This window comes from Plectropomus leopardus, chromosome 21 (assembly GCF_008729295.1).
Source record: "Plectropomus leopardus isolate mb chromosome 21, YSFRI_Pleo_2.0, whole genome shotgun sequence".
Classification (NCBI taxonomy): domain Eukaryota; kingdom Metazoa; phylum Chordata; class Actinopteri; order Perciformes; family Serranidae; genus Plectropomus; species Plectropomus leopardus.
In genome coordinates this window covers 25,612,006-25,637,433 of record NC_056483.1, presented here as the reverse complement: position 1 = coordinate 25,637,433, position 25,428 = coordinate 25,612,006, and the positions used below count along the sequence as shown (strand labels likewise).

The window sequence follows — 25,428 nt, the reverse complement described above, 5'->3', positions numbered from 1 at the left end:
TCTTTTATAAATCTGTATTCAGCCGTGGGAGCAGGACCTCATTCATTTCTATGAGAGCTGCTCAGTGGCACATGAAGCAGAGAAAACTCTTTTTCCAGGTTTAGAAAAGTGTAAAATACCCGGATCTACTGGCCCATAGAGCATGAGTAGAAGTGATTAACGACAGCCGAGTGCGGCTGAGTGTACCCGAACATTGACTCCGACTCACTGGCTCGCACACACAAGTTACCTGAGTCGAGTGCTCGAAGCAAACAGTGCTCGTTCATGAGCATTGCTCTCGTAGTAGCTTAGCTTATTAGCAACAGCAGCTAATTGGCGGTATAACGACAGTGGAGCTGTCAGTTTTAATATTTACGTGATAATCAGATAATGGTATATTTATCTCTCTCTCTCTCTCTCTCTACACACAAACACACACACAAATATAGAAACAACTTTTCAGGGAATCATATCGTAATCACGACCGGAGAAATTAAATTAACAGAATCAAAATTTGTTGTGCCCTCAAAAATATAATAAAAGGTGGTGCCTTGTAATATTGCCCTGTATATTATTACAAAACTCAACTGTAAGTAAATACTACGTTCAGTACCGTTTAATAACTGTCACTAGTGCTCTGCCCTGCTTCCTGATAACCGGTGGAATACAGACCGTAGACTGTATATACGGTCTCTGACACAGACACAGTGAGACATCCATATTGCAGGCTTTACAGCCAACAGCGTATGGATGTGTTGTAAGATGGTCAACCCACACGGAAGCCTCTCAGGGATTAAGTCACATGCAGCAGGTGCAGAGTGCCCGAGTGCCAGTCAATTTAGGGGCCCAATGAAAAACAATGAAAATCAGGACATTTTCATCATTTTATAAAAAACAACCAGGACGGCCAGGATGGGACGTGAAAACAGGACATGTCCTGGGAAAAGAGGACGTTTGGTCACCCTATACCACACGTAATGCTTCATTGAGTGAGGCTAGCAGTTCTCCTTTGCTGCAAGACTCAAAGTATCTTTGTAGCTACTGGGCACATAACTGTTAAGTTATATCAGTCTAAATTTAGGTGCAATGATTACTGTTGTGTTCTGTTAGCATTAAGTAAACTGAAATGGCACTAAAGGGAAAGGGCAATGAGACAAACTTACAATTACCAGAAATTAGGTTCAATAATTGAACAGGAAGAGACTCTGGAACTCCTTCGCCACCTGACCACACCACATTCTCCACTAATGAATGGAAATGTAACTGTGCTGTCATCAGTGGGCCAAACTGTTCTCATTCCCAAATGGTCAAATACCAACACTTTGTCATGCTCCCTGAGACACACAGGGCATCCTTTATTAGCATCTGAAGCACAGCTGTCTCCTGGGTGGAGACAGGACTGCTGGCAAATGGTTGCAATAAGTTTTAGGCAACAAAACTAGCCTGGTGAGACCATGATACGAGCTCACCTTTCTGTTTCTCTCTTTGTTTCAGTCTGGACTTTCTGATGCCTCAAACACTTTCCAGAAATTACAATCCATTTGGGCCAATCAGGGATCTGCACTATAGCTGACAACACAAGCAGCCAATCAGGGACTGCATTGTAGTTGAAGATGAACACCCAGGCCGCTGCTTGCAAAACAGTAATGGCTGCTCCAGCAACAAGCGCTTACTCTAACATTAGTAGAGTGAACAGCGTAATAAGTGAAGTTAAATCAGTAATTGAGTCGATAACAACAATCAAACACCAAGAAGGATGCATCTTTCTTTGAGGAAAAGACTTGCCCATCATTTTTTCTGACTGGATTTGGCCAAAGCTTGATTTACTAACTGGCACTGGTGGTGATAAAAAAGATGTTCCCCAGTACAAATACTGTCTTTATTGTTATTTGGCCTCTGATTGGCTAATGGAGGAGCAGATATGAGAGGCTGCACAGCTTGGAGTCATGGCCATGCAGATCAGTATTCATGAAACATGTCACATACAAATGATAAATGTAAATAAATAGTTATTTTTAGATCTACTGTTACTGTCTTACTACTATAATGGAGGCTAATGCTAATGTCAGGATTGGCTGAAGACGTTTGTCTGTAAAAGCAAGTACTCCCGCCCACTGAAAGGAGTCCAGACTGATCCAGAGAGACAAACACAGTGTTGAGCAATTGTGATCAAGATGGCCTACAAAACTACTTGGTTAGTTTCAGAAAAACCTCATGTTTTGGGTTAAAATAAGTATGTAACCTAATGTAAGTATGTCAGGTAAGTATCATAAGTAACTGATGTACTTATGTAAGTAGCAAAACACTGGGCTAATCAACGCTGGCTTTTGCTTTTACATGGGCTACGAACAGTCCTGTGTTTGTTTGACCCATCCAACATCCTTCCTCCCTAACCACCTAATGCAGAATTTAATGTTCTTTATGCCATGTCAGTAGCTCTCAGTGTCAAACATTGTTGAGTTTGTTGTTAAAGCCCAGTACATTTCACAGACACACCAAGGGGTGTCTTCAGTGTTGGGGCCAAAGGGGCATAAAAAAGCATTAGTATATGATGACCCGAGAATGAGAACAGCCTGGATGGGTCTAATGTAAGGTTGCCTGTCTCTCTGAAAAGGCCTTCATAACACATCCACAGCTTCCTACCCACTCAAATTCTGTCCTGGAGACAAACAAGCAGAGAATATATTACATGAGAGAAACACACAGCATAGCCAGCAGTGATTTCACAGAAAAATAAAGGATCATTCCTTGAAACAAGTATACTCCATAGCTGCAAAGTGCCAACCTTTGACAACTTTGATGCAATAATGTGATGAAAACATAGCCTGATCCGTAACAAGCATGTGCAATACAGTTCTTCAGCCCCACAGCTGGACATGAATGACTTAACTGTATTTTTAGTGTAATGTATTCAAGAATGTAATGTCTCACTGTTGTGCACTGCACAGAGAGTATATATGATGGATGGTGCAGCTGGTCCCAGGCCAGTCCCAGTCATTAGATACAACATATCTCGCCTCATTATCTTCAGCCTCTTATTCACAGAGCCTCATGCCACTGACAGTAACGACATCACTTGCCAGTTATCATCAGCTGACAGAAATAGCTCTGGTGTCATGCATTTGTTCCTGTGAAAACATGTCCTGCAGTTGAGATGTTACAGTGGAGATCACTGAAAGATAAGGCAGATATTTTGTCTAACATACACATTTTAGTATCTGATTTCAACAGTTTTTCAGAGAAGAGAGTTGTGAAGGCACATATCTTTACATGGGTCACACCTCAGCGTGAGTGCAGTTTACATTTGAATTTGGAGCTGCTCCATCAAAGTGGTTCTTTGGATGGAAGTGATGGTTGAACCACTACTTTGACCCAGAAAGAATAAAATGAAATGAATGAAATATCTCAGCAACTATAATGGTAAATGGACCTGCACTTGTATAGTGCTTTTCTAGTCCTCCGACCACTAAAAGCGCTATCACACTATATATCACAGTTACTCATTTATACATTGCTTGCCGAGGCTCCATACATGGTGCCACCTGTAACTCAGTATTTTAACCATTTATACACACCACAGACTATATAAAAAGATGGAAGACACATCCCCACCTACCCCACGCAATGCATAAGTGAAGCTATAAGTCTACGCTACAGTAATATCCATGGTGGGGAAGTTCCCGCCAAACAAACTTTCCAAACACCAAACACACGCAGCCCCACTGAATGCAAGCCCATGAACTGGCTGTCACAGTTGTCAATCATGGTGGAAAATCCCCTTTTTGTAGAACTGAATAACTCTTTTACACCAACTTCATCATAAAAACAAACACTTTAATAAACACCAGGGTGATGAGAACTACATTTAGTGACAGAAACCATCTTTGAGAATAATTAATTTGGCATGTACTTTGAGTTTTTACTTCGGCCTATGTCCCATTCACTAAGATTATATAATACACTGCATTGATGCATAAAGGGTGCCGCATGTAACAAGCTGTACGCCGTTAGTTACTGATGTAACATTAACAAGCTTCCACACTAACATTTACTCCAGGCAGTGGAAAAGTATATAGTCCTTTCTCTCACAGATATCACAAAAATACCTTTAGCATCTGCCAGAAAAAGACCAAAGGTTACAAAATTGCAACCATAGTTCAGTTAGCACAGGTGGAGCCCTCTATTGGACTCTATGGTTATCATAACCTTCCCTCTATTTCACAAGCTAACAAACACTGTCGCAACATAACAATGACCCAGCCACACTGATCCTGACTGGCTAAAGGTTAGTTGCTGCAGCCTGCCTACTTATAACTTAGGCCACTTCAGGAAGGAAGCAGGGAGTAGTATTAATTGGTACCCGGGTCGATACTTATCAATAAGCTCCATGAAAAACAGTGCTGCAACCTATATTTATGACATAAATTGTGTAACATTGATTGATTCTAACCTGATTCTAACAGACCTGGCAACTTGCACCTTGTGGTGACATAGCTGCCAACATCACGGGATGATGTATGACGTTTATTGCTGCGGACTGCTCTGCTCTTAGTAAGGCGAATGTTGCAAAAAAACAAGCGGTCAAGAGTGTGCGCTTATGGCCCCCAGCCAGTGCCTCCAGGAGTGGAAGTGCATTGTGTTTTGTTCTTAGAAGTGAATAGGCCTGATTTATGTAAACACCGCCTCAGACACTTGTATGTTTTTACTCACAAAGCTATTCTTGATAAAGTTCCTTGTTACTTGTCTTCCCTTTTAAATTTGAATTTTGGAAATAACAATATCTGTTCGCAGGACTTTTTGCATTTGGTCGTTCCCAAGTTCCCACAAAAGCTTTTAGTTTTTCTGCACCGAAGACAAAGAACAATCCACAGACTGATCTTAAGCTTCAAAAATACTAACCCTGGATGAGTTAAAAACTTCAGTGGTCTGTGTGAGAGTGTTTTATCTGATAAGATTTAATGTTACTCAAATCTATGTGCTTTAAATGTTGAACCTATGTGTTACTGCTATTCTTGGCAATAACTTGAGCAAAATAGATCTTTGATTTCAATGGGACAAACCTGGTTAAATAAAGGCTAATAAAACATACATTTTTTGAAATAATTAAATTGTAATTGCAAGAATTTCAGATTCCTTAGGTTTGAACAACTCTTGACTGTCCAGATTGTGTAGCCTGTTGCATGAGCAGGTCAGTGGGGCTGTTGAAATGTTTAAAATGAATATGATAAAACTAAATCAAACAACAAAGAAACAAACAAAGAAAAACAAATCATGTATTTGTTATGTCGGTATAAATTTATTAATTTTTTAAATTTTTTTGTTTACATTTAAAATATGATTAGAAAATGACTCAGCAACTGTCTGTGTGTCTGTGTGTCTGTGTGTGTGTGTGTGTGTGTGTGTGTGTGTGTGTGTGTGTAGACGGACATTCTCTCAGCTGCTCCAGGTGAGTCTGAACCCTGAAGGCAGGGTGGCGGACTGGGCATGGAATACAATGTAGACATGATGGGAGGAGGCTGTGAATGGAGCGATGTTGGTCTCCTGAACAAATGACACATAGAGGAGACACAAATCACATCCTTGTAGGCTATATTCAGACTATTGATTGTTGCACTTATTGGCTTAGCTTTCAGAGATTGATATACTGTGTATGCTTTAGGGATAGCCTACACAGAAAAAAAACAGGATCTAACTATCTATCTCTGCTGTCTTTCACATTGGCTGTAGTAGCTCCTCTGTAACTGACATTTTATCACTAAAGAAAATGTATGAAGGTGCACATGACATGAATAAATTGTTTTCTAAAACTACCACCTGTGCAGATGGTGGATCTCTTATTTTGGAACCATGATTACCAATATGTATTTATAGAAACACAGGCTATGTGTATGTATATTACATATATTTGCACTATATTGTTATTTACCTTATTTACAAACTGCAGTAACAACTTAGACGGCAAAGATATCCTGCTAAGTCTGCATCACAGTTGAAGCAGTGGCTGTCTTTCGGGTTACATACCGCTCCACAGTAAGGCCCAACAGGCAATGAGGAGGCGTCTGGGCCATCATACAACTTTAAGAAGTTGTTCAGGCAGTCTCCAGGATCATCGATACTGATTTGGGCAAACGTGACGGTCACCACACGACCTCTGGGTGCCCTGATACCCCACTCACAGTGGGTTCCGTTGGGGTAGGTGCCTGGGAAGTTGGGACTTGCAAATGAACCATGGTCTCCGTACAGAGTGCCACCACAACCTAGCCCACAAACATATGAAACATAAACACTTCAGTGAAGAGAAAAATGGGAAGCTAACAGGAAGGCATTAACCTTTTCTAAAAACAGTTATAACCATTAAAAAACTAGCAATGGCAAAATATTTAAAAAATAGCTAGCACATAAAGACCTAGAGAGTGAAACTAGGTCAACATAAGCACATTTGGTTAACAAGGTGTTCCTATAGACTGACAACATTCTTTGTCTAAAAAAATGTGTTTTACTGAGTTTTCATTTTTTCATTGAAACAAAATCATGGCAGAAAAAGACATAATTTGAAAATGTAGCACTCAGCCCAGTATAGTCATGTTTTGATAATGCATACAAATAAAAATGTTTAAACTTTTGTCTAGTTGGACATGCTGCACACACGGTTAGCTTGGTAAGGTTCTCTACAAAGTCATTCAGTTCATTTTACTGACAGTATGAGCGCCTAAGAAAACAGTATCATCAGCATAGTAAACAAGAAAAATGCAAAAAAAAGAGATGTAGTAGATGTACAGGACTATTTTTCAAAAATTATTTTACTTATTTTAATTATGTTAATAGCCCGGACATGTACATTTAGCATTTCCACCGCAGACAGAACTCTCACATGTGACACACAAGATAAAGTAACTGCAGTCCATCAGCAAAATCACTGTTTGAAACAAGAAGTCATAGATTTCACTCACCCTAGGTTCAAGACCAGTGCTGGAAGTGGACAGTACTCACATGTGCCAGCACTTTTACATTTTACTCTGTTGCACTGGGACTTTTTCTTGCACACCTGCTTCTCTTTTTTGCCCTCTCCATGTCAGGTTCTCTGAGCAGTCATTATGGCCCGAAATATGCCCCCCCCTACACACACACACCCACCCACCCACTTGCCATGCCAACATGTGAGTAATGTTGGAATATTGGAAACTGTTTAAGTAACTGTATTAATCAGTAACAGAGACTGTGTTAGTCTTTTTAAATGTAAATCTGCAAGCTGAAGATGTTTGATTGAACCTGGTATAAAATTATGTAGACATTATAAACAGCTGAGCTCTGACCATGAGGGGAGGATGTCCACGTCGCCTCAAAGCCATCACGGGTGTAAGAGAAGTCACTCACAAAGCGTAAATAGAGCAGGTTGGATCGTGGAAAGATGGGGTCGGGCAAGGTGCTGCCGCAGAACCGACCAATAAACGGTGAGGTGGCTGTGCTGCCGTTATGAATCTGAGAGACAACAGACAGTTATGATGAATTGAGACACTGAGACACCGAGGTCAAATTACATGGACACTCCAATCCACATGAGTTTGACCCATGTAGTGTAAATAGACACAATAAAGAAGCATCTTGGCTTTGTGTGATACCTATTTTTAGATGCTGGTCAAATTACATTTTTAAATATCAAAAAGTGACTATTTTACCTTATAATTATACTTAGTTTATTCAGTTTTCATCAGTTTGAAAACATCCAACTTGCTCAAAAAATCTAATTATGTGCAATTATATCCCTTAATGTACATTAATTACAGTTTTTACGTAGTCACCATCATAAACAGAAGAGATCTTTGCATTCCTGTGCTGAAGGTGAGGTGAGCTCAGATATGTTGGACATATGTATGTGTATATAAATGGGGGGGGGGGGGGGGCTAAATTTTGGTGCTGGAAAAATAGCATGTCCATTTCATAGGGGTCCCTTGACCTCTGACCTCAAGATATCTGAATGAAATTGGATTCAATGGGTACCCATGAGTCTCCTCTTTACAGACAGGGGTTAGGTGTTAGGGTTAGTAACCTTAGATCATATGCATTTCGTATGCTTGTCGTATGCAGTTTTTTTTTTTTTTGGTTGCCATTTGATTCCTAATCAAGACAATCTGGTAAGAATTGCTTGGACTTTTCAATATGGACTTCAAAACTGGTATAAACACAGACAGGTAAAGAAATTCCCTGAAAGTCCAGAAGCTACAAGGCAGTATCATGTACAGTATGTGAGTGAAATGATGAATGTAGCCAGTGGAGGTGTGTGTGTCTCTGCCGCGTGCTTTACCTCCAGGTAGTCAAATGGACAGTTGACGTTACTCTCCAGATCAAAGCTGTTAAAGAAGAGAGAGATGGAGCTGTTCTGTGGAGCCTTCAGAATAATGGTACAGTCCATGTTGTGGGGGTAGATGTCTGGCCAGCCCGGACTCTTTAGGTAGCCATACTCTTGTTCATAGGTCCGGCTGCAGCCTGGAAATCACCACCACAGTCAGGCACCTAAAGTCCCTCAGTACCCATCATGCCCATAAATGCTAAACCTGGGGAATATATTTCTTTGGGAAAATGAGTCAGTGAGATCTGTGACAGTGTTTTCTGTGGGTTATCCAGTAAAACATGAACACTGGGGAAAAGATATGTTGAGTTGTGGCAAATGGTGTAATGAGATAAATCTTTGAGATCAATATCTGACAACCTGCGAAATTAAGCCCAAACTATCTTGAGCAATACCACTGAAAAGGGGGGGTGATTTGGGTGACCAAACATTTCAAAAGAGCTAGCACTAATATTGCAATATTTACTTCGATTAAAAGAAATGTCTGAAGTATGTGAAGCTGTGCTGACTGGAGAGAGGGTCTACATACGCCTCTATAGATCGCCCAGGGGATGATGTTTTTTTCTGTTTGCTTGCATGGAACTTTGCATTGCCCTGGTTCCCTCGTCACAAGGCCTATGGGATTTTTCCATTGGATTTTGGGTCATGGCAGAAAATAATCTCTGTGGTAAATGAATGTGTATGATACTTGCACAATTTGTTCAGCAAGATAATCTTCACTAATGAATACCATTTTTAGGATTATTGAAGCCTAAATGCAATTGGCACAAAAAAAATAGTAAAAAGTTAATATTAGACTGTAAACAAACCAATGTACAGTCACATGATTTAATGTTGCCACCACAACAAGTGTATTCATCTGAAGCTTGTGTTAACCACAGACCTTATTTCAGGCATCTGACAAAAATCCCAATCAAAAAGCCTGACGAGTGAACCTCATTTGAAATACTAACTCATTTCTGGGTTTTAGGACTCTCTCCGGTAGCACACTGTTGGCTGCTGGTTACTGGCACTATTGGGACAAAGTTGCAAGTAATATACACACATTTGTAGCCCTCAATTTTTTAAGGATAAACATCATATACGGTATATACAGCTAAACAAATAATATATATCCAAGTAAGTCTACTTTAGTAAAATATTTTGATTGGTCATGTGAGCAGAGGTTTATCATGGGAACTTACTGGCGATCTGATAGTTAAATTTCAGTCCGTTTCCTGTCATGAAGGCATCAGATCTGAAGTGCACATGGATGGTTCTACCATAGCTGTAGAAGTCTGGTGGATGATCATCTGATGCACAGAATTTATGGGACTGCCCGTAGTCTCCCTGAAACACAACAGTGAGCTCACTCACAATGGGATATTACACTTTTGAAACAGTGCAGGACTATGGGTCACTCAGTTATTGCTGGGGTGTATGGTATGGGTGCTAGTCGGATGTTGAAATATCCCTTGTTTTAAGAAGCAACGTCTCAGGTCATCTCAAGTCCTTTTTCTTTTGTGTGTAAGCCAACCAGGTGTTAATTGTAAGTTTTTGTAAGGTGCTAATTTGCTATTAGCCAGTCAGTGTCAATCAAACACAAGTATGTTAACCTAGTGGGTTTTAGAGGAGGAGGAACTAGAAAGAGCAAAAAAAAAAGACGGAGTGAAGAAAGAAGGCAAAAGTACAGAGACTAGTTGTAGTGCTAGTTGTAAATTCAGTAGGGCTGGACCCAAATATTCGGCTATTCAAGTATTAATTAATTGGGTAGGCATTCGGTTTTCACTATAGGCATACAGATATTCTCTTTTTTTCTTTTTTTAAATTTGTAGAAGACGAATGCCATTTCAGTGTTTGTGGTCCTGCTGCTGCACCTGTCACACACAGTGACAGAAGCGATCATTTTACCCAACGGTTATTATGGGTTTATTGACTGAGTTTGAACCATTTCTGTGTCTCAGCCCAGGTGGAGCACTGTCCTGCAGCACAGAGCAGGTGAATTTCAATATCTTCCATAATGAGGACACTTATCATTTCAGAAGCACAATAAAATTTAACAGACTAATTTACAACACTGGACACAGATTGTTATACTGTGTAACTATTAGAATTTTTTTTTTTTAACTTAAGAAATTATTAAGTGTCATGACTGCTGACAAGCAGTAGGAGGCACACCAGGCTCTCTCTCACCTAACACTGAAGCTCCGTAGTGCATGGTGCCTCTCTCACCTGAAACGCTGAAACTGGCGGGTCAGGATTCCATTTCTCCCTTAACCTTCCTTATCTGTGAAATGAATGGTCTCTCCCTCATTCACCTGATGGGCTGGGGTGGTCAAGGTGTCAGCATTACAGTATATATTAAATCTAGCAGTGTCTGAGTCCATGTTTTTTTTCTTTCAATTTTCATGTTCCCGCTTAATTTTTACTGTGTGATCCAAATGGTAAAAAATGGCTTGATCCAAAGAATCTACATCAAGACAACATTGAGATTTAGTTGAGGGTCTCAGAATTTAATGGCCAACTGGAAATACTGCCTCTCATAAATGCTGTGCATTTTCCCCATAAGTATCATTTTTGTTGTTTTTAGTACAGTCCCATCACGTTGTATGTCACGTTGTTAATGCTGCAATTATTTCCAGCTATGGAAGTCAGTCCTACATAATGTATGAAACATAAATTAGAAGTTGGGTCAGTGCTTCATGGCCAAAGGCGAGCAGTCGACTCTTTGATGATACACTAAGCTAGCCTGGTCTTGTTCTGAAGTCATTAAATGTCCCCACTTTGTTAGTGATTTCAGCATAAGATAAAGCCACCTTTCGCTGCGGTATGATGTGCTTCCAGTCAGCCAGATGGCACCAGGCATAGCAGTATGATACAAGGACAGACGGCGTCAGTGGATAACGCTGCCAGAAGGAACCTGTTGGGGCTGTCAGGTTGAAATGCTACGCGTAACAATGTGATATAAGGAGCAACAAAGGTCCCTATAGGGTAGCATATAGAAGTACCATCATTTTCCAAAATTCACAAGATGCTGTTATCTAACATTATGTTGTGCTTTAATCCATACATGATGGCATTTTCAAAAACAACATTTTTCACTGTAGTCACACTTACTAAACCTATGTATCTCATCATGCCTAGTGCTGGACTGAGTGGTTTTGTGTTTTCAGTTTGCTGTTTTAAATGTCACTTTTTGTCAGTATTTCTGTGTTTTGTTTTTGAAAATGATTGTTTATTCTGGTTATTATTGTCTTTGTGTGAGTTCGTAGTTTACACCATTAGTTAGTTGGCTGCCACACTACATCATAACAGCTGCATTTTTCACCATTTATCTTAGTTTACAGTATCTGATGTGGGATGCTTGGTATTGACGAGAATTGTCATTTATCCACTGTAATCCAAAGTAATAATCAAGGTTAGACGTTGTCTTGCTTGAGTTAAATATTGGACAAACAGTATCAGCAACTTCAACAAAAGACAATCATGAGTATCTGTTTGATAATTGTTTACAAAATATCCCAACAACCCATTCTTCTCATCCTCTTCTAACTGTCAGTCATTTTCTGTAACTGCTTGTCCTCATAAGGGTCGTGGGGGGGCTGGAGCCAATCCCAGCTGTCATCAGGCGGAAGGCGGGGCACACCCTGGACAGGTTGCCAGACTATCGCAGGGCCGACACACATATAGACAGACAACCATAAGGGCAATTTAGAGTCACCAATCAACCTGACTGACTTTGGGAGAAAGCCGGAGACCCCGGAGAGAACCCATGCAGACACGGGGAAAACATGCAAACTCTGCACAGAAGAACTGAACCCGGTTCCAACCGGGTGTCGAACCAGAGACCCTCTTGCTGTGAGGCAACAGTGCTAACCCGTCGCCACCGTGCCGTCCTCTTCTGTTCATCAAAATTAAGCCCAACATAACCATCCAAATTAACAAAACTATTGAGTTTGTTGCAGTTTTGTTCCCTTCTTAAACCTAAAAACATTCTTTTTTGTTAAACCTAACTATGTTGAGGATCTGCATTTGTAACCATGTGCTTTTACTGCCTGAACCTGACTTTGATGATTGCGGCCTTCCTTAACATCACCAGTAAATGCAGGAGGATACCCAAAGCGTAATATCTAGACACAAAAGTCCATGGACAAAGCAGCGATATGTGATGAGGAGATGAGAATGCTGATGAGAATGACTTGGCTACTGCTTAGCATTTAGAATGAATGGAATCTCACCTGTGAGCCCTCCTTTAACTCCTCACACACTGATGGTTGTATCCACCTTCACCAGCTGGTGGGATGTATTTAAGGGTTAATTGGGCAAGGTGTCCAGTTTTTTACTCTGTTGCACGTGGCTTCACTAACTGTCCACAGCAGGGCATAGGCGCCCTGAGCCTGAGCCTCCACACACATATACATTTGGTCACCAACAGGACACTCACCAGAGGCCAATCCTTCATCTCCAGGTAGTTGTCAGAACAGCTCTGGCTGGACTGCAGGGAAAAGGTCTCAACTGACACTTTGATGGTCTCCTGGACTGGAGCATCCAGGATCCAGCGGCAAGAGGTGTAAGGAGGGTAGGCACTGGGGAAGGAGGGGGAGGTCAGGCTCTGGATGGCCGTTGTGGCATTCAGAGTCCCACCGCAAATCACTGAGGGACACAGTGAGAAGTTTATGAAATGCATAAAATTAAAAATATAGCAGCAACATGTGATTCATTAGTTTATAACTGCAAGGATTTGTTTTATATTCCCTCAAGAATTTCACAGGCTATTTTTGGGATTGTCGCAGTGTGAAATGTCTGATTTCATGGCATCAGTTACAGTTAACTGCTGCCGATCAGCTGTTGCTTCTATTCGATACAGCGCTAAATGACAGTCTCTGTGAACTGCTCTTCAGCTCTCTCTGTCTGATTAACAAGAGCTAATAACACAGCACAATGTAATCTTATCCTTACACGTCATATTTTGTCACTTGGGTCAGCAGCAGTTAAAATCCAACACTGAGCAACAATCTCACACCAATAACAAACTCCATCTGAGGACTGTCAATAAACCTATTAGTAACTGTTGGGTAATGTTAGCTATGTGATGCAAACAGCTAGTCCTGTCACAGTGTGTGTGACTGTGTTCCAGGTACAGAGCTTCAGTCCCACAGCAGCAGTCTCATGAGAAACAGAAACAGAGGCTAAGCTGAGAGAAGGCTCTCAGCCATTCTGTATTATTTCCAGATATTCATTGTTTGTGGTTTTGCTGTTGTTAAACCTGGTCCCCAATCAATCAATCACTGTTTGCTGTTTTTTTTTTGTTTTTTGTTTTTTTGTTTTTTTAAATTTATGATCAATATATCCGTTGTGTTAGTCATGTGTCTAGTGTGATGTGATGTTGATATTGATATTGATATTGATATTGATATTGATATTGATATCGATATCGATTCACTGGAGTACCTTGTATGATCCAATGTGTCAAATAAAAGGTTGACTGACTGATTAACTGATTGATTGTTGTGCTGAAAACAAATTCCACCGACCTTGGTGGTGCGGTCATTAATATATTTTAATATATTTTTGACTGATGGACTGGGCTAAGAACCAATGAGGCAGCAGCAGATAGTATCTGAAAACAGTTATTTGGGGGTTAAGTATTGCCGGTGTCGTGCACTTAAACTGAAAAGAAAATGAAGCCTGGTTTCTGTGGCAAACACAGTGCAGTGTAGTAAAAGGGGGGGGGGGGGTGTCTTACTTGGCAGAGCTCTGTAGGTAGCGTTGAAGCCTCGTTTCTGCACAGAGCTATCAGTGACAAAGTGAACGGTCAGGAAGTTTCCACTGGATACAAAGTAAGAAGGAATGACGCTTCCACAAAATGTTCCAGCCAGCAGGTTGTGAATGTTTTGACCATCATACACCTGACAGAGATACACACACATTAAAAACATCAACACAAAATAGCAAATCCATTGTTACATATTATACTGGCTGTGTTAGTGTTTTCCTACAGTGCTGAAGTGTTAAAAGCAGGACATATCTTGCATTTCTAAAGTGTATCTGATTATTACGCTCAACATTATAAATCGCAGACATACATCGACACTGAAGCAAATACACAACTGTAGTCAATACAGGATAGTACAAATCAGTATGATCTTTACTTATTTTTAATTCACAAAAGTAACCCACATTGAGTAGTTTATGCACAGATAAGTGTATCAACAGTTACAGCCCTGTCAGGCCATTTATTTGGACTACTGTCCTCGTCCCAGTATACAAGCACTAGGGGAGAATCCATTTATTGAAGGAAATATGTCCGACTCCAACACGGCAGGGGGAGATATGCTCCCTGTCAGCTGGGTGCTGTCAGACCTTCTTCCTGTTGACCTAAGCAAGTAGCATGTCGAAGGATGAAATCATGGATAACTTTTCGGTGTTGTACATTCCGTACATACTTTATGCTTTACTTGGAACCTTCATCTTGTTGTTTTCTTTGTTCTTCATTTATTTTTCCCCGGCTTTCTTCAACGAATTTATGCTGTTTGACTTCTTGGGGGGGACTATGAAGCATGGGCAGCACGATTAGGCCAGTTCAGTTCTGGTTGAGGTGTATACATGAAAGAGTCAATCAACCCCCAAACACATTATCTTGATGTGTTACTCTGACTTTGAGAAATCTGACTTGGGATGATATCAATCAGCATGTGTTCATGTATTTTAAAGTCCAGTTTTAACAAGTTTAACACAATAATTGGACTTTTTTCAACATCATGTAAACATACTGAATGAAAGCATTCTCAGCCCACAGTTAACTGATGTGTGATGTCACTCTTGATCAGTCGTGACAACTGATCTTATGAACATTAATTTGCAGTTGGACATAATTGCCTGAGATGACACAATGCAGCGACATGTTGCCTTATGTTCAGTCATGTTCTAATGGAAGAAAAGTCGTATTTGCAATAAATCAATGGCTGGTGGTTACCTTGACATAGTCGAAGCGGCAGGTAGAGGAGCTCTCCAGGTCAAAGGAGCTGAAGGTCAGGTTGATAACCTTGTTGACTGGCATTTCAATGGTCCACAGGCAGTCCATCCTGGGCTCATACCTCCCATCCAGGTTAGAATCTGGAGAACCAAACATGCCCATGGGCATGGAAAGGTAGCCACCACATCCCTGTGCTGGACCTGCAGGCAGTACAGACACACAGACACATGCATGCATGTACGCACGTGCGCACGCGTGCACACACACACAAGCAGGACGCACACACATTTAGACTGCAGTCACAATTGTTTCTCAAATCTAATCTTTAAGTCAGACTGTCTGCACTAGTAGTTAATTATATCACATTTGTGTGCCCAGACATCACAATCCTATCTGCATGGGTTGCTGTGGTAACAACTTAGACCTAAAAAATTATCCAGATGGTGACGCTGTGGCCAAAAATGGTTGGATGAAATAAACTGCAATGTGGTTATGAGGGGGAAAGACAGATGGTGGGCCTGTTTTTCGTAAACTCAGGGTCAACCCAGATCCTCTCTCACAAACCAAGAAATACAGATCATATTCTTGTTATGAAAAAGCAAATGCATGCTTTTATACTACATTTGATTGATGATTTCTTTAAAATTGAAAATATTGAAAAAATTAAAATACAAGTTTTTTTTGTCTCCTATATATATTTACCTTTGTATCAATTCCTTTATTTATTAACTTTCCTATTTAGTTTTCCCATTAATTTATATTATTTTATTTTTTTTACTTTTGCCTTTATTTATTTTATATTTATTTTTTAATTGATTTATTTACTTTTAAATGTAATGAATCTATGTATTTATTTATCATTGTATTGTTTCTCTTTGTATCCAGCCCCATTTGTTTTCTCAAACATATTTATTTCTGTATTATGGTCATCTCTTTTAATAAGGGTAGGGACAATCCCACCTCACTGTTCTATGGTTGGCTAGCGTACGAAATGTTTTTTGTCCACTCGTAGTGGAGAAATGCCATGTTCCGAGAGCAGCGGCACAAAATCCCTGAAAATAAAGATAAAAGTCCACAGCTCCATATAAGGAAAATGTGGATACGGAAGAAAGCCATCAGAGGGCCCTTGGCCATGAGCATTGACCCGCTGACCCGCTGACCCGCTGACCTGCTGACCCCCCGCCCTTCCTCTGGATCTGTAAGTGAAGGAGCAGAGCACAGCTTGGGTCAGCGGGACCTGCTGGAGGCCCCTCAGGGGCTGAGAGACAGAGCCAGCCTGCATCTGAGAGTCAAACAGGGCCAGCAGAGCCTGCTGGAGAACCAGGGAGCGCAGGGGGTCTGTGCCCACAGGTATGAACCCTTATATGCTGTCCTCCAGTCAGGGATGAAAGCAGATCGAAGTTTCGATATTACTTATATAAATATACATTCATTTTTAATATTAGTTTTGTACATTTAATGGCATATTAATTGGTTAATTGAGTCATTTATTTTTGGCTGCCTTGCTCCATCACAGAAGGCATGCTGTAATGCCCGCATACACAGACCAGCATGTATTACTCAACACCCAATTCTTTAAAAGAAAAAAAATTGAAGCCTTTTTTGTTTATCTATATGTGATTACATATACGTTTGCGTCTGCATGGCCAGGTCATAAATGTGATTGTAATCCATGTTGGCTCGAAGTCTTCTTCAGTCCAGGTAGTGGTCTATCCATAAACTAACACACACACATGGACGGATCTTATTTATAGACTGTGTGTGAAGTAAAAGTTGTATCAGCCTCACAGCTCTCCCTCACCCTCAGTGCTCTCTCACCCACGCAGATCATTCAGGGCTGCAACTGATCTGGAAGCAGATGAACTTACGGTGCACCTTCTTTCTAATCGTGTGTATTGAAATAACGAGTCATTTAACGTGAGGTTCTGGTGTGCTGCTGTTCTTACATGAGACAGCTGACATGCTGTTAGGGCTGTTCCTCTACAGACAGTTACAGTTAGGTGGAGTAAAGATGCATCTGAGTCTTGGAAAGACATTAGCATTAACTCCTTGTAAAGGTCTGGATAGATGTGTCTCAAACCACCTCCAGAAGTGCTTACAATTATTGGAATGAATCTTGAAAGCATCTTGGAGGCTTTTACATTCGGCTTTATTGAGATCTGCCTGAGAACCTACAAGAGACAGAATGTAAATGGGAGCTGGTTTGTGCTAATTTGATTGACTACAGATATGTTTGGGAAAGCACATCACAAAATACAATGTCAAATAAAAGATAAGAAAGGTCCTGTCTCGGTCCATCTAATGAGGGGCGTCCTATGTCATAATCTACATGGCAAATATTTTTAACTGGAATAGAAATTAAAACTCCATCCTGAACCGCCATCACAAATTAAGTAACCCCGATGTACCCGAAGAAAAAAACATTTAAATACAAAAAGGGAAACAGGGTATGTTTGAAAGGGTTTGGGGATCATTTACTGCTGTATTCTGTGATAGAGACCTAGGCCTTCAGGAAAGCAGCTCAGCCTTGCAGTTTATTTTCCTAGAAACAATGAAAAAAATCCCAATCCACCAAAATGAATTTTCCTCATAGGCCACGATTGTAAAAAAAAAAAAAAAAACATCAAACAGCCGACAGGAAACCTCCAACTGCAAACAAGCTCCATTATTACACCTGGATCACACTGCATGTGTGAGCAGCACGTGATGGCAACCTCGCTGAACTGCAGTGTGTTGCACGCTTGTTGTGTCCACACTGGCAGCGTTGTTGATGTGACACTTCTGCAAGGCTGCCTGCTGCTATGAGTTCTGTATTTACAAATTTAGAAGCAAAATGTTAAATTCATTTATAACTCATGCAGCTCCTGCATTGTCAGCAACACGTTTTTTTGCAAAAATGCCTTATGTCAACAACTGATGGGATTCTGTCAATAGAGACTCTGTTCGAGCACTTTTATTTTGAAATGAAAGCAGGAAAGTTTGAGTTAAACAGTTGTATTTTTTATTTCTTCATCTCTGTGACAGATAAAGACATTGAAACTGTAATAAAAGGTGGTATAGGGTCATGCAGGCAGTGTCGCTGCTCTAACTTGTTAACATGGGCGCTAAAATACAAAATTAACTCCTCGCCCCCCTCACGTGCTGCTCACACATGCAGGGTGTTCCAGATCTCACTCTTCCTATACTGATTTTTTGAGCCATGGTTATTTTATATATGTAAAACTCTCCTGGAGCTGGGAAATGCGATTTAAAAATCCATGATATCATCACAACTTGAACTTGTGGCCCTGGGAGCACTACTGCACATACTCACTGGGCCACAAAATGCAGAAGTAATCAAGAAAGCAAAAATGTTTGGGGCGTATGCGCCAGGTGAGCAACTCCACTGGAATGAATAGATGTCATTTAATCTATTCCCAAATTAAAATTGGTTTAATCTCCTGTCACTCAAATAAAAACAAATTTAATGAAAAAAAAAATTGACCTACCAAGTGTCTCACTGTACGTCAGCCTCCAGCCAACCCCACTCACTGAGGCATCCGTACGGAACACGATGAACAGCTGGTTGGTGGAGGAGCGCAGGTTCGGTGGGAGCACGGTACCGCAGAATTTTCCCAGCAAGGGTGCCAAGGTGTCTGGTCCATCGTACACTGCCACATAGTCATATCGACAGGAGGAGGACGCCTCCAGGTGGAAGGTGTTGAACCTAGGCACAGAGAAAAGGGGAACATCCTGATTCAGTCACAGAGTTACAGATTACTAAAGGACCTACATACACCCTTCAGTTTGTGCTGTGGTCACAAGGGAACAGTCCAGTACAACCTTGATATAGTTTTTTCAGGTTTAGCACACCTAAGGATACAAAAAAGAGCGCAGCCAGAGAGCACCTGAGCAGACACCATCCCTTAATTTTTTGCGCAATCTGCTATAACCCTCCAACGTCTAGGTACAGTGCACATGTGTCACACCCCATAAATTAGTGCAGCTATGCTCTGAGACACAGATTTTAATAAACTTGGGTGCAACATCAGGTTTGATCTATACAGACTGTGTGATGACATCACCTACTGAACCACAGGCTAACCTACATCCATTGACATCAACACACAAGAAAAAAAGGCCCTTGGTGTGCTTCATCCATCTACGCTGCTGTAGTGGTAAGAGCAAAATGTCAACAAACAAATCGAATGAGGAGGAGAATGTGGATACAGTCATGGCTGGGGAACAGAGGCCAACTTGGGATGCCAATTTTGCAAGTAAGTAAGTATAAGCATCTACTAATATTAAGCATTTAGCAATGTCGTTCTGCTCAGTGCATCATTTCATGCTGCATTTCTATTGGTTGGTTAGCAGACATAGTTTGTAACAGCAGTCACACAGCGTGTGTGCGTGTGTGTGTGTGTGTGTGTGTGTGTGTGTGCGTGTGTGTGTGTGTGTGTTTTCCGTGTGTGTGTGTGTATGTGTGTGTGTGTGTGTTTTCCAGCCAAGTCCAGAAATATAGTTGATATAGTTAGTGCAGTCTTACTTGATATCTACCACTCTGTCTGCTCGGACCATGATGTGGTAGGTACAGTTGATGTTGTGGTGGTAATTGGCCATGGAGAGCGCTGGGCTGCTTATTGAAGCCATACTGCTGTTGAAGAAACCACCGCATGCTGTAGAAACACAAATACAGTATCACCATATGTGATATATACCAATATCCATCCGCATTTATACATATATATTTTCAGTATTTCCACACTTTGTTACTTGTGTTGGACAAATACTCCATGTACAATGTGCAGTGTTTTACCCCTGACCTTTTCCTCAATACAGGGTACAATAGTGACTGTGCTGTGCCCTGTAATAGGGTCACTCCTGAGGCTAGCTAATTACTAACCTGCTCTGCAACAGGTTCACATCAGGGTGTCAGATCACAACTTGTCAAACCTCTGACAAATCACATCACTGGAAAAAAGTGTACCGACATGGACACAAGTACGGAGTGACTAGAGTGACAGGTAAAAAGAGTTCAGACTTTTTTTTATAATGTTAGTAGAATCAATCAATGCTCCAGGCCTCATATTTCCACTCTGTATTTAAAGCAGATTCTAGCAGAGAGAGACAGAGAGAGGATGTTTAGAACATTGAACACACGAAGATGTATTTTAATTGTTCAAAGTTAATTTATCCCCACAGTGATATCTGACATATATCTGGTTATAAGAGTGTCAAATCAGGCTGATTTGACACTCTTGATTCATCACTGCAGCTCAGAATAAAATGACACAACTGTGTGATGATGAATGGAAATAATAACAAGATTATATTTATTAGAAAAATAATCCACACACTACTGACTGGCTCCTGTTAGTATCGATGCAACATTTCTGTCAAGTACAGCTCATCACTCATGAACTATTTTTCCACTCTTTACTGAGGTGTTAGAAACAGTCTGGTATTACTTTATAGGGGGTTTTATGTGAAAGATTAAGATTAGTTTTGTCACATCCAACTACAACAATAACAACAAAAATAGTAATGTTAAAAAAAAAGTAAAAAATATGTTAATATTTGGAGATTTACATCTTCTTTGGTGCTGTGAGATTAGACGCTGTGATTAACATTTCCTTACTAAAAAACTTGACTTTTTCCTGTCCAATAATTTGTATCACTGATTCATAGCCTATCATCTTCTAAGACGTACTTCATTCATGGTTGTGATGACGTTGCTTGTAATTAACAGCCCCGCCTCTTTCATGAGAAAACGCCTGTGGCTGGAGAGGAAAACCCAGAGCTGACTGCGCGAGTTGATAACCAGCTTTGTGAAACTGATTATCCAGACCGCCACTGTTAGATTTAGTCAAGCCAGATAACTTAAAGATAACCTGGGTATGTTGAACTTGGCTTCATAATACAGGCCTCAGTTTTCCAACTTGAACACAGAACATTTGGTAAATTTGCTCAGGAGAAATTAGCTTCTTTCTCTTTTCATCCTTACTTACCAAAGGTTCTGTATGTTGCCATGAAGCCACTGTCGCTGATCACAGAGTCCGAGTAGAAATGGACCAACATGGGGCCAAAGCTGGAGAAGGGCCCAGGGATGTTGCTGCCACACACAGTGGCAGTGGGAGGGCCACCAGTAGCCAGGCTGTAGATTTTCACCCCATCAAACAGACAGGTGGAGTGTGCTACATAACAGACACACATACACAAGAAAATAACTCAAACAACCAAGAAAACAAAATAATTTTAAAAAGTTCAGAAAGCAAGGCCAGACATCTGCAGGTGATTGTCTGTATGTTGCTCATCCTTGCCTTCTATCTGGAAGACCTGAAAGGTGAGGACGACCACAGTCTGTTCTCCAACATCTATGGTGTAGTTGCAGTTGGAGTAGTTAGGATAGTCGGCTGGATAATTTGGAGAAACCACACGACCGCTGGGGGCAGTGAAAGTTGCACCACACCCTGAGAAACACAACACATCAGACTTTGTTTGCACTCTTTTGGAACAGAACACCTCATACCTCACTCCACTCTCCTGATCATCAAGACTACTGTGTTTCACATTCATGAGCTGTATCTGTCAGTCAGTCAGGTCATATGGACACTGTGGAGCTGTCTTTTGTGCCTGGTTCTTACTGGTGCTGAAGACCGCTGAGAAGCCTCTGCCGGCGTCAGTGCCCTGGAATCGGGTTGTGATGATGTTGTATGGAGCAATGATGGGGCCTGGGGCCACAGAGCCACAGCCTGTTGACAGCAGGGCCTCAGCAGTTTGGGTCTGACCAGACCACACCTGCAGGAGAATGCATACTGATTCACAAAGTGTTGTCAAATGGAACATTGTTTTAAAGATACAGTCCACATTAGGCTTAAGCACTACATAATATTTCATATCTTCATACCTTCCTGAAATTTCACAGAGGTATACAGTGCATGATGGTAAAAGAGTGCAGCATTAAGCAAACCAAGTTAGCCGTTAGCTGCCTCCCCTAGTTAATTAGCAGCACAGCAAAGCTGTTGAGGTTGAATTTTTGCAAGTTGTAAAATGCTCCAAAAATACTCAAGCGGCTGTGTATGCACAAAGTAATGCGCTGTGAAAATTCTTTATCCAGTGTGAATACAGTATAAGACATGAACTAGCAAAATGTAGGTAGCCTACAGAACAAATGAAAAGTGAAGGTAAAATAAGAATTAAAAAAAGGAACTCTCTCATTTTTAAACAGGACTGATAAATTGACCTGTTGAATTGCACTACGCTAATCCTGTTGCCTCTCGGGAGCGTTCCTGCTCCTTGTTTCCTAGTTTCCCTGGATCCTGGCCGTAACCTTGACTGTGCCTGACCGTTGTGATAGCTGTGCTGATGCTGCGACCCTGCCTTTGGTTGTGCTCGTGCTGTGGCTGTACTGATACTGTGCCCCTCGCTCGCCCTGATTGTGGTCTGGTCCTGGTTGCGCCGATGCTGTGATCTTGCCTTTGAACACCTCCCTTTCAACATGTCCATGAGACTGTTATCATCTCCCTCAACATCATCATAGAGTGCAATTACTAATTTCACACCTACCATTATTGTAATATGACATGCATCTGTTTCTATTATTGCTGTGCCTCTCTCCCCCTCTCTCCCCCTCTCTTTCTCTTTCCTTTTTTGCCATGATTGTATTTCATTTGCTATTACGACATCTATTGCTCGTCTGTCCGTCCTGGAAGAGGGATCCCTCATCATCCTCTACCGCTCTTCCTGAGGTTTCTTCCTTTTTTTTCCCCGTTACATGGGTTCTTTTTGGGGAGTTTTTCCTTGGGTGATGTGCGGGTCTAAGGGCAGAGGGATGTCGTACACTGTAAAGCCCTCTGAGGCAAATCATGTTTTGTGATAATGGGCTCTATAAATAAAACTGACTTGACTTGACTTGACCTCAGCTCAGCAGGGGGTCTGGGGGGTGAGCTCTGCAAGGGGCCATAGGTATCTGCAAAGGGCCAGTGGCCTCCCTATTGTCTGGGTGTGACCTAGAGCAGCAGAACCAGTGATTGAAATGGGGAGACCTAACCAGCTTCCTGAGCTCTATTGCCTCGACCACCGGCAGTCCCTCTTCCCTCTAATCTGTCTCAGCACGCATGGACCTAAACAAGTGAGTGTCCTCAATAACCATCCATAGCATAATAAAAAAAATTGGTTTGCATATTAACAACAGAAACAATACCATCATGCCTGATCATTTTTGTATGTTTGTTTGTTTTCTGTTCTGGCTTGTCCATTAATCCATTGCCTACCCCTGTTTTCGTTATTGTTTTTGTACTGCCCTTTTGCACTCAATAAAAAAAGAGTCGAAAAGAGACTGCCTTGTAATTGGTACGGAAGCATATTGCTGCCACTCTAAAATAAAAAAAATATGGATCAGTTTCACATAGTTTCACACAGTTTCATAATTTATACTGGCATAGACAGTGACAATGATATTTTGATGATTATATTGACAACAGTATATACCCACGTTTTACTCCAGTTTTAAAAGTCTCTCTCCCAGTCACAGAGATGAGGAAACTCAAAGACGTTTGTTTTACTCCAATTCCCCACTTCACACACCACGTGTCACCTGTGTGTGTGTAGGAGCCACTGAGCATATATATTTTGTATTATTATAAAGATTAGTTTGATGAGTAAAGAGTACATTATTTTGACCCCTATATGGTAGTAATAACCTGTCGTCTACGACAGGTTCCATAGTTTCTGATGTACAATAGCGTGACTTCAGCCTCGCCAAGCTGCAGCATGTTTCATGCTTTTTGTCTTCACACATACAGCGTCGTTGCAACGTTGCTGCTGCGTCACTGCCCATGGATATTAGTACTGTATTTTAATATTTATAAGCACAAATTCCTCTCATTTATGAAGTCATACAAGCTCCTGCCGACAACACAGTCCTGTAAATGTTTCAAAATCAAATGCCTTGTATCAGGAACTGATGGGATTCTGTCCACAGAGGGCTGTCTATCATGTTTTGGTAACCTTGTTCTGTTCTCACCAAAGAAATACTTTACTGAGATCTCTGAAAATTGCAACCAAGCCAGATAGCACATGACTGTTTTCAGCCAATGTTAGCTTTAGTGCAGCCACATTAACTACCACGTTAGTTTATCGAGATAGCAGCTGGTGTGACCATCATACATTCAGTATGAAATTTCTCCTGCCTGCCTCAATTGAGCATAGCATTAGTTTACGCAGGCCACCATGTCAAGCGCTGCTACTGTTGATATCAGCTGATATCATGCAAGCCTCATCAGGTGATGGCCAGCTGATTCACCTCTAAGCATCTGATATGCTAACTCACTCGCTCCGCCTTGTTTAAGCTGCTATAGCCTGCCTGCTCTATCCTGTTCCCCCTGCATGCTGCTTTGCACCCTCCTCCTCCCCGTCTCCTCCTTTGTGCATTCTGACTTGATCAATTACATTGTTGTCATTGATGCCTGCTCTGTTGTGAGTTTTGTTCTTTTTTTTTTTTTTTTTTTGCTGCTGCTGCTCTCCCTGCCTCAGGCCTTCCTTGTAGGCACAGGAAGGGTAGGAACGTGTGCTGTTCCTGTTTAACGCTTTCCACGTAAGCACGTGGAAGGACAGGGGGTCCCCAGAACAGAGCCATACCGCCAAATACTAACTGCAATAAGCTAAATTTAAAAGCCGCTAAGAAGTGTTCTTGACTAAGTAGTCCTGACTGAAATGAACACGTCATTGGAATGTGATTGCTCAGCACTGGTACCTTAACATAGTTGCTCTGGCAGGTTCCACTGCTGTCTGGAATCTGGAAGTCACTGCTGAAGCTCATCTCCAGGTGGTTCCCCTCATGGGCAATGATCTGCCAGGAACACTCCACATTAGCTGGGAAGTTCTGGGGATAGTTTGGAGACTTGATTGTTCCTGAATCAGCATGGATCACCCCTCCACAGCCTGGTCAGAAAAAATAATGTGAGTGCACAGTGCATGTATAAATGATCATACGAACAATATGAGCCAAAGATCAAAAACGCTCAGTATGTTTCCATGCACAGTTATATGCATGGTTTTTGATTTAGCACATGCCGTGTTGATAACTTCATCTTAATATCCTTTGGATGATAAAGTTAAAGTTGAGTTAAGTTGAGTTGTTGTTTTTCCTGACTTTCTCCTCGAATTT

The 25,428-nt window shown here is 41.2% G+C and overlaps 1 protein-coding gene across 1 annotated transcript in view; it reads right to left on the bottom strand.

Annotated features, from left to right (window-relative positions):
• Nucleotides 1-5,363: 5,363 nt before the first annotated feature.
• cubn (cubilin (intrinsic factor-cobalamin receptor)) overlaps nt 5,364-25,428 on the bottom strand; it is a 110,103-nt gene continuing 90,038 nt past the window's right edge. Inside the window, 14 exon segments of the mRNA XM_042510417.1 lie at nt 5,364-5,520; nt 6,001-6,236; nt 7,293-7,458; nt 8,282-8,463; nt 9,511-9,655; nt 12,750-12,958; nt 14,052-14,214; nt 15,282-15,481; nt 18,770-18,987; nt 19,807-19,936; nt 21,269-21,454; nt 21,581-21,730; nt 21,905-22,058; nt 25,015-25,202. Of these exon segments, the coding sequence (XP_042366351.1) occupies nt 5,413-5,520; nt 6,001-6,236; nt 7,293-7,458; nt 8,282-8,463; nt 9,511-9,655; nt 12,750-12,958; nt 14,052-14,214; nt 15,282-15,481; nt 18,770-18,987; nt 19,807-19,936; nt 21,269-21,454; nt 21,581-21,730; nt 21,905-22,058; nt 25,015-25,202 (2,435 nt within the window). The 3' untranslated portion in view covers nt 5,364-5,412.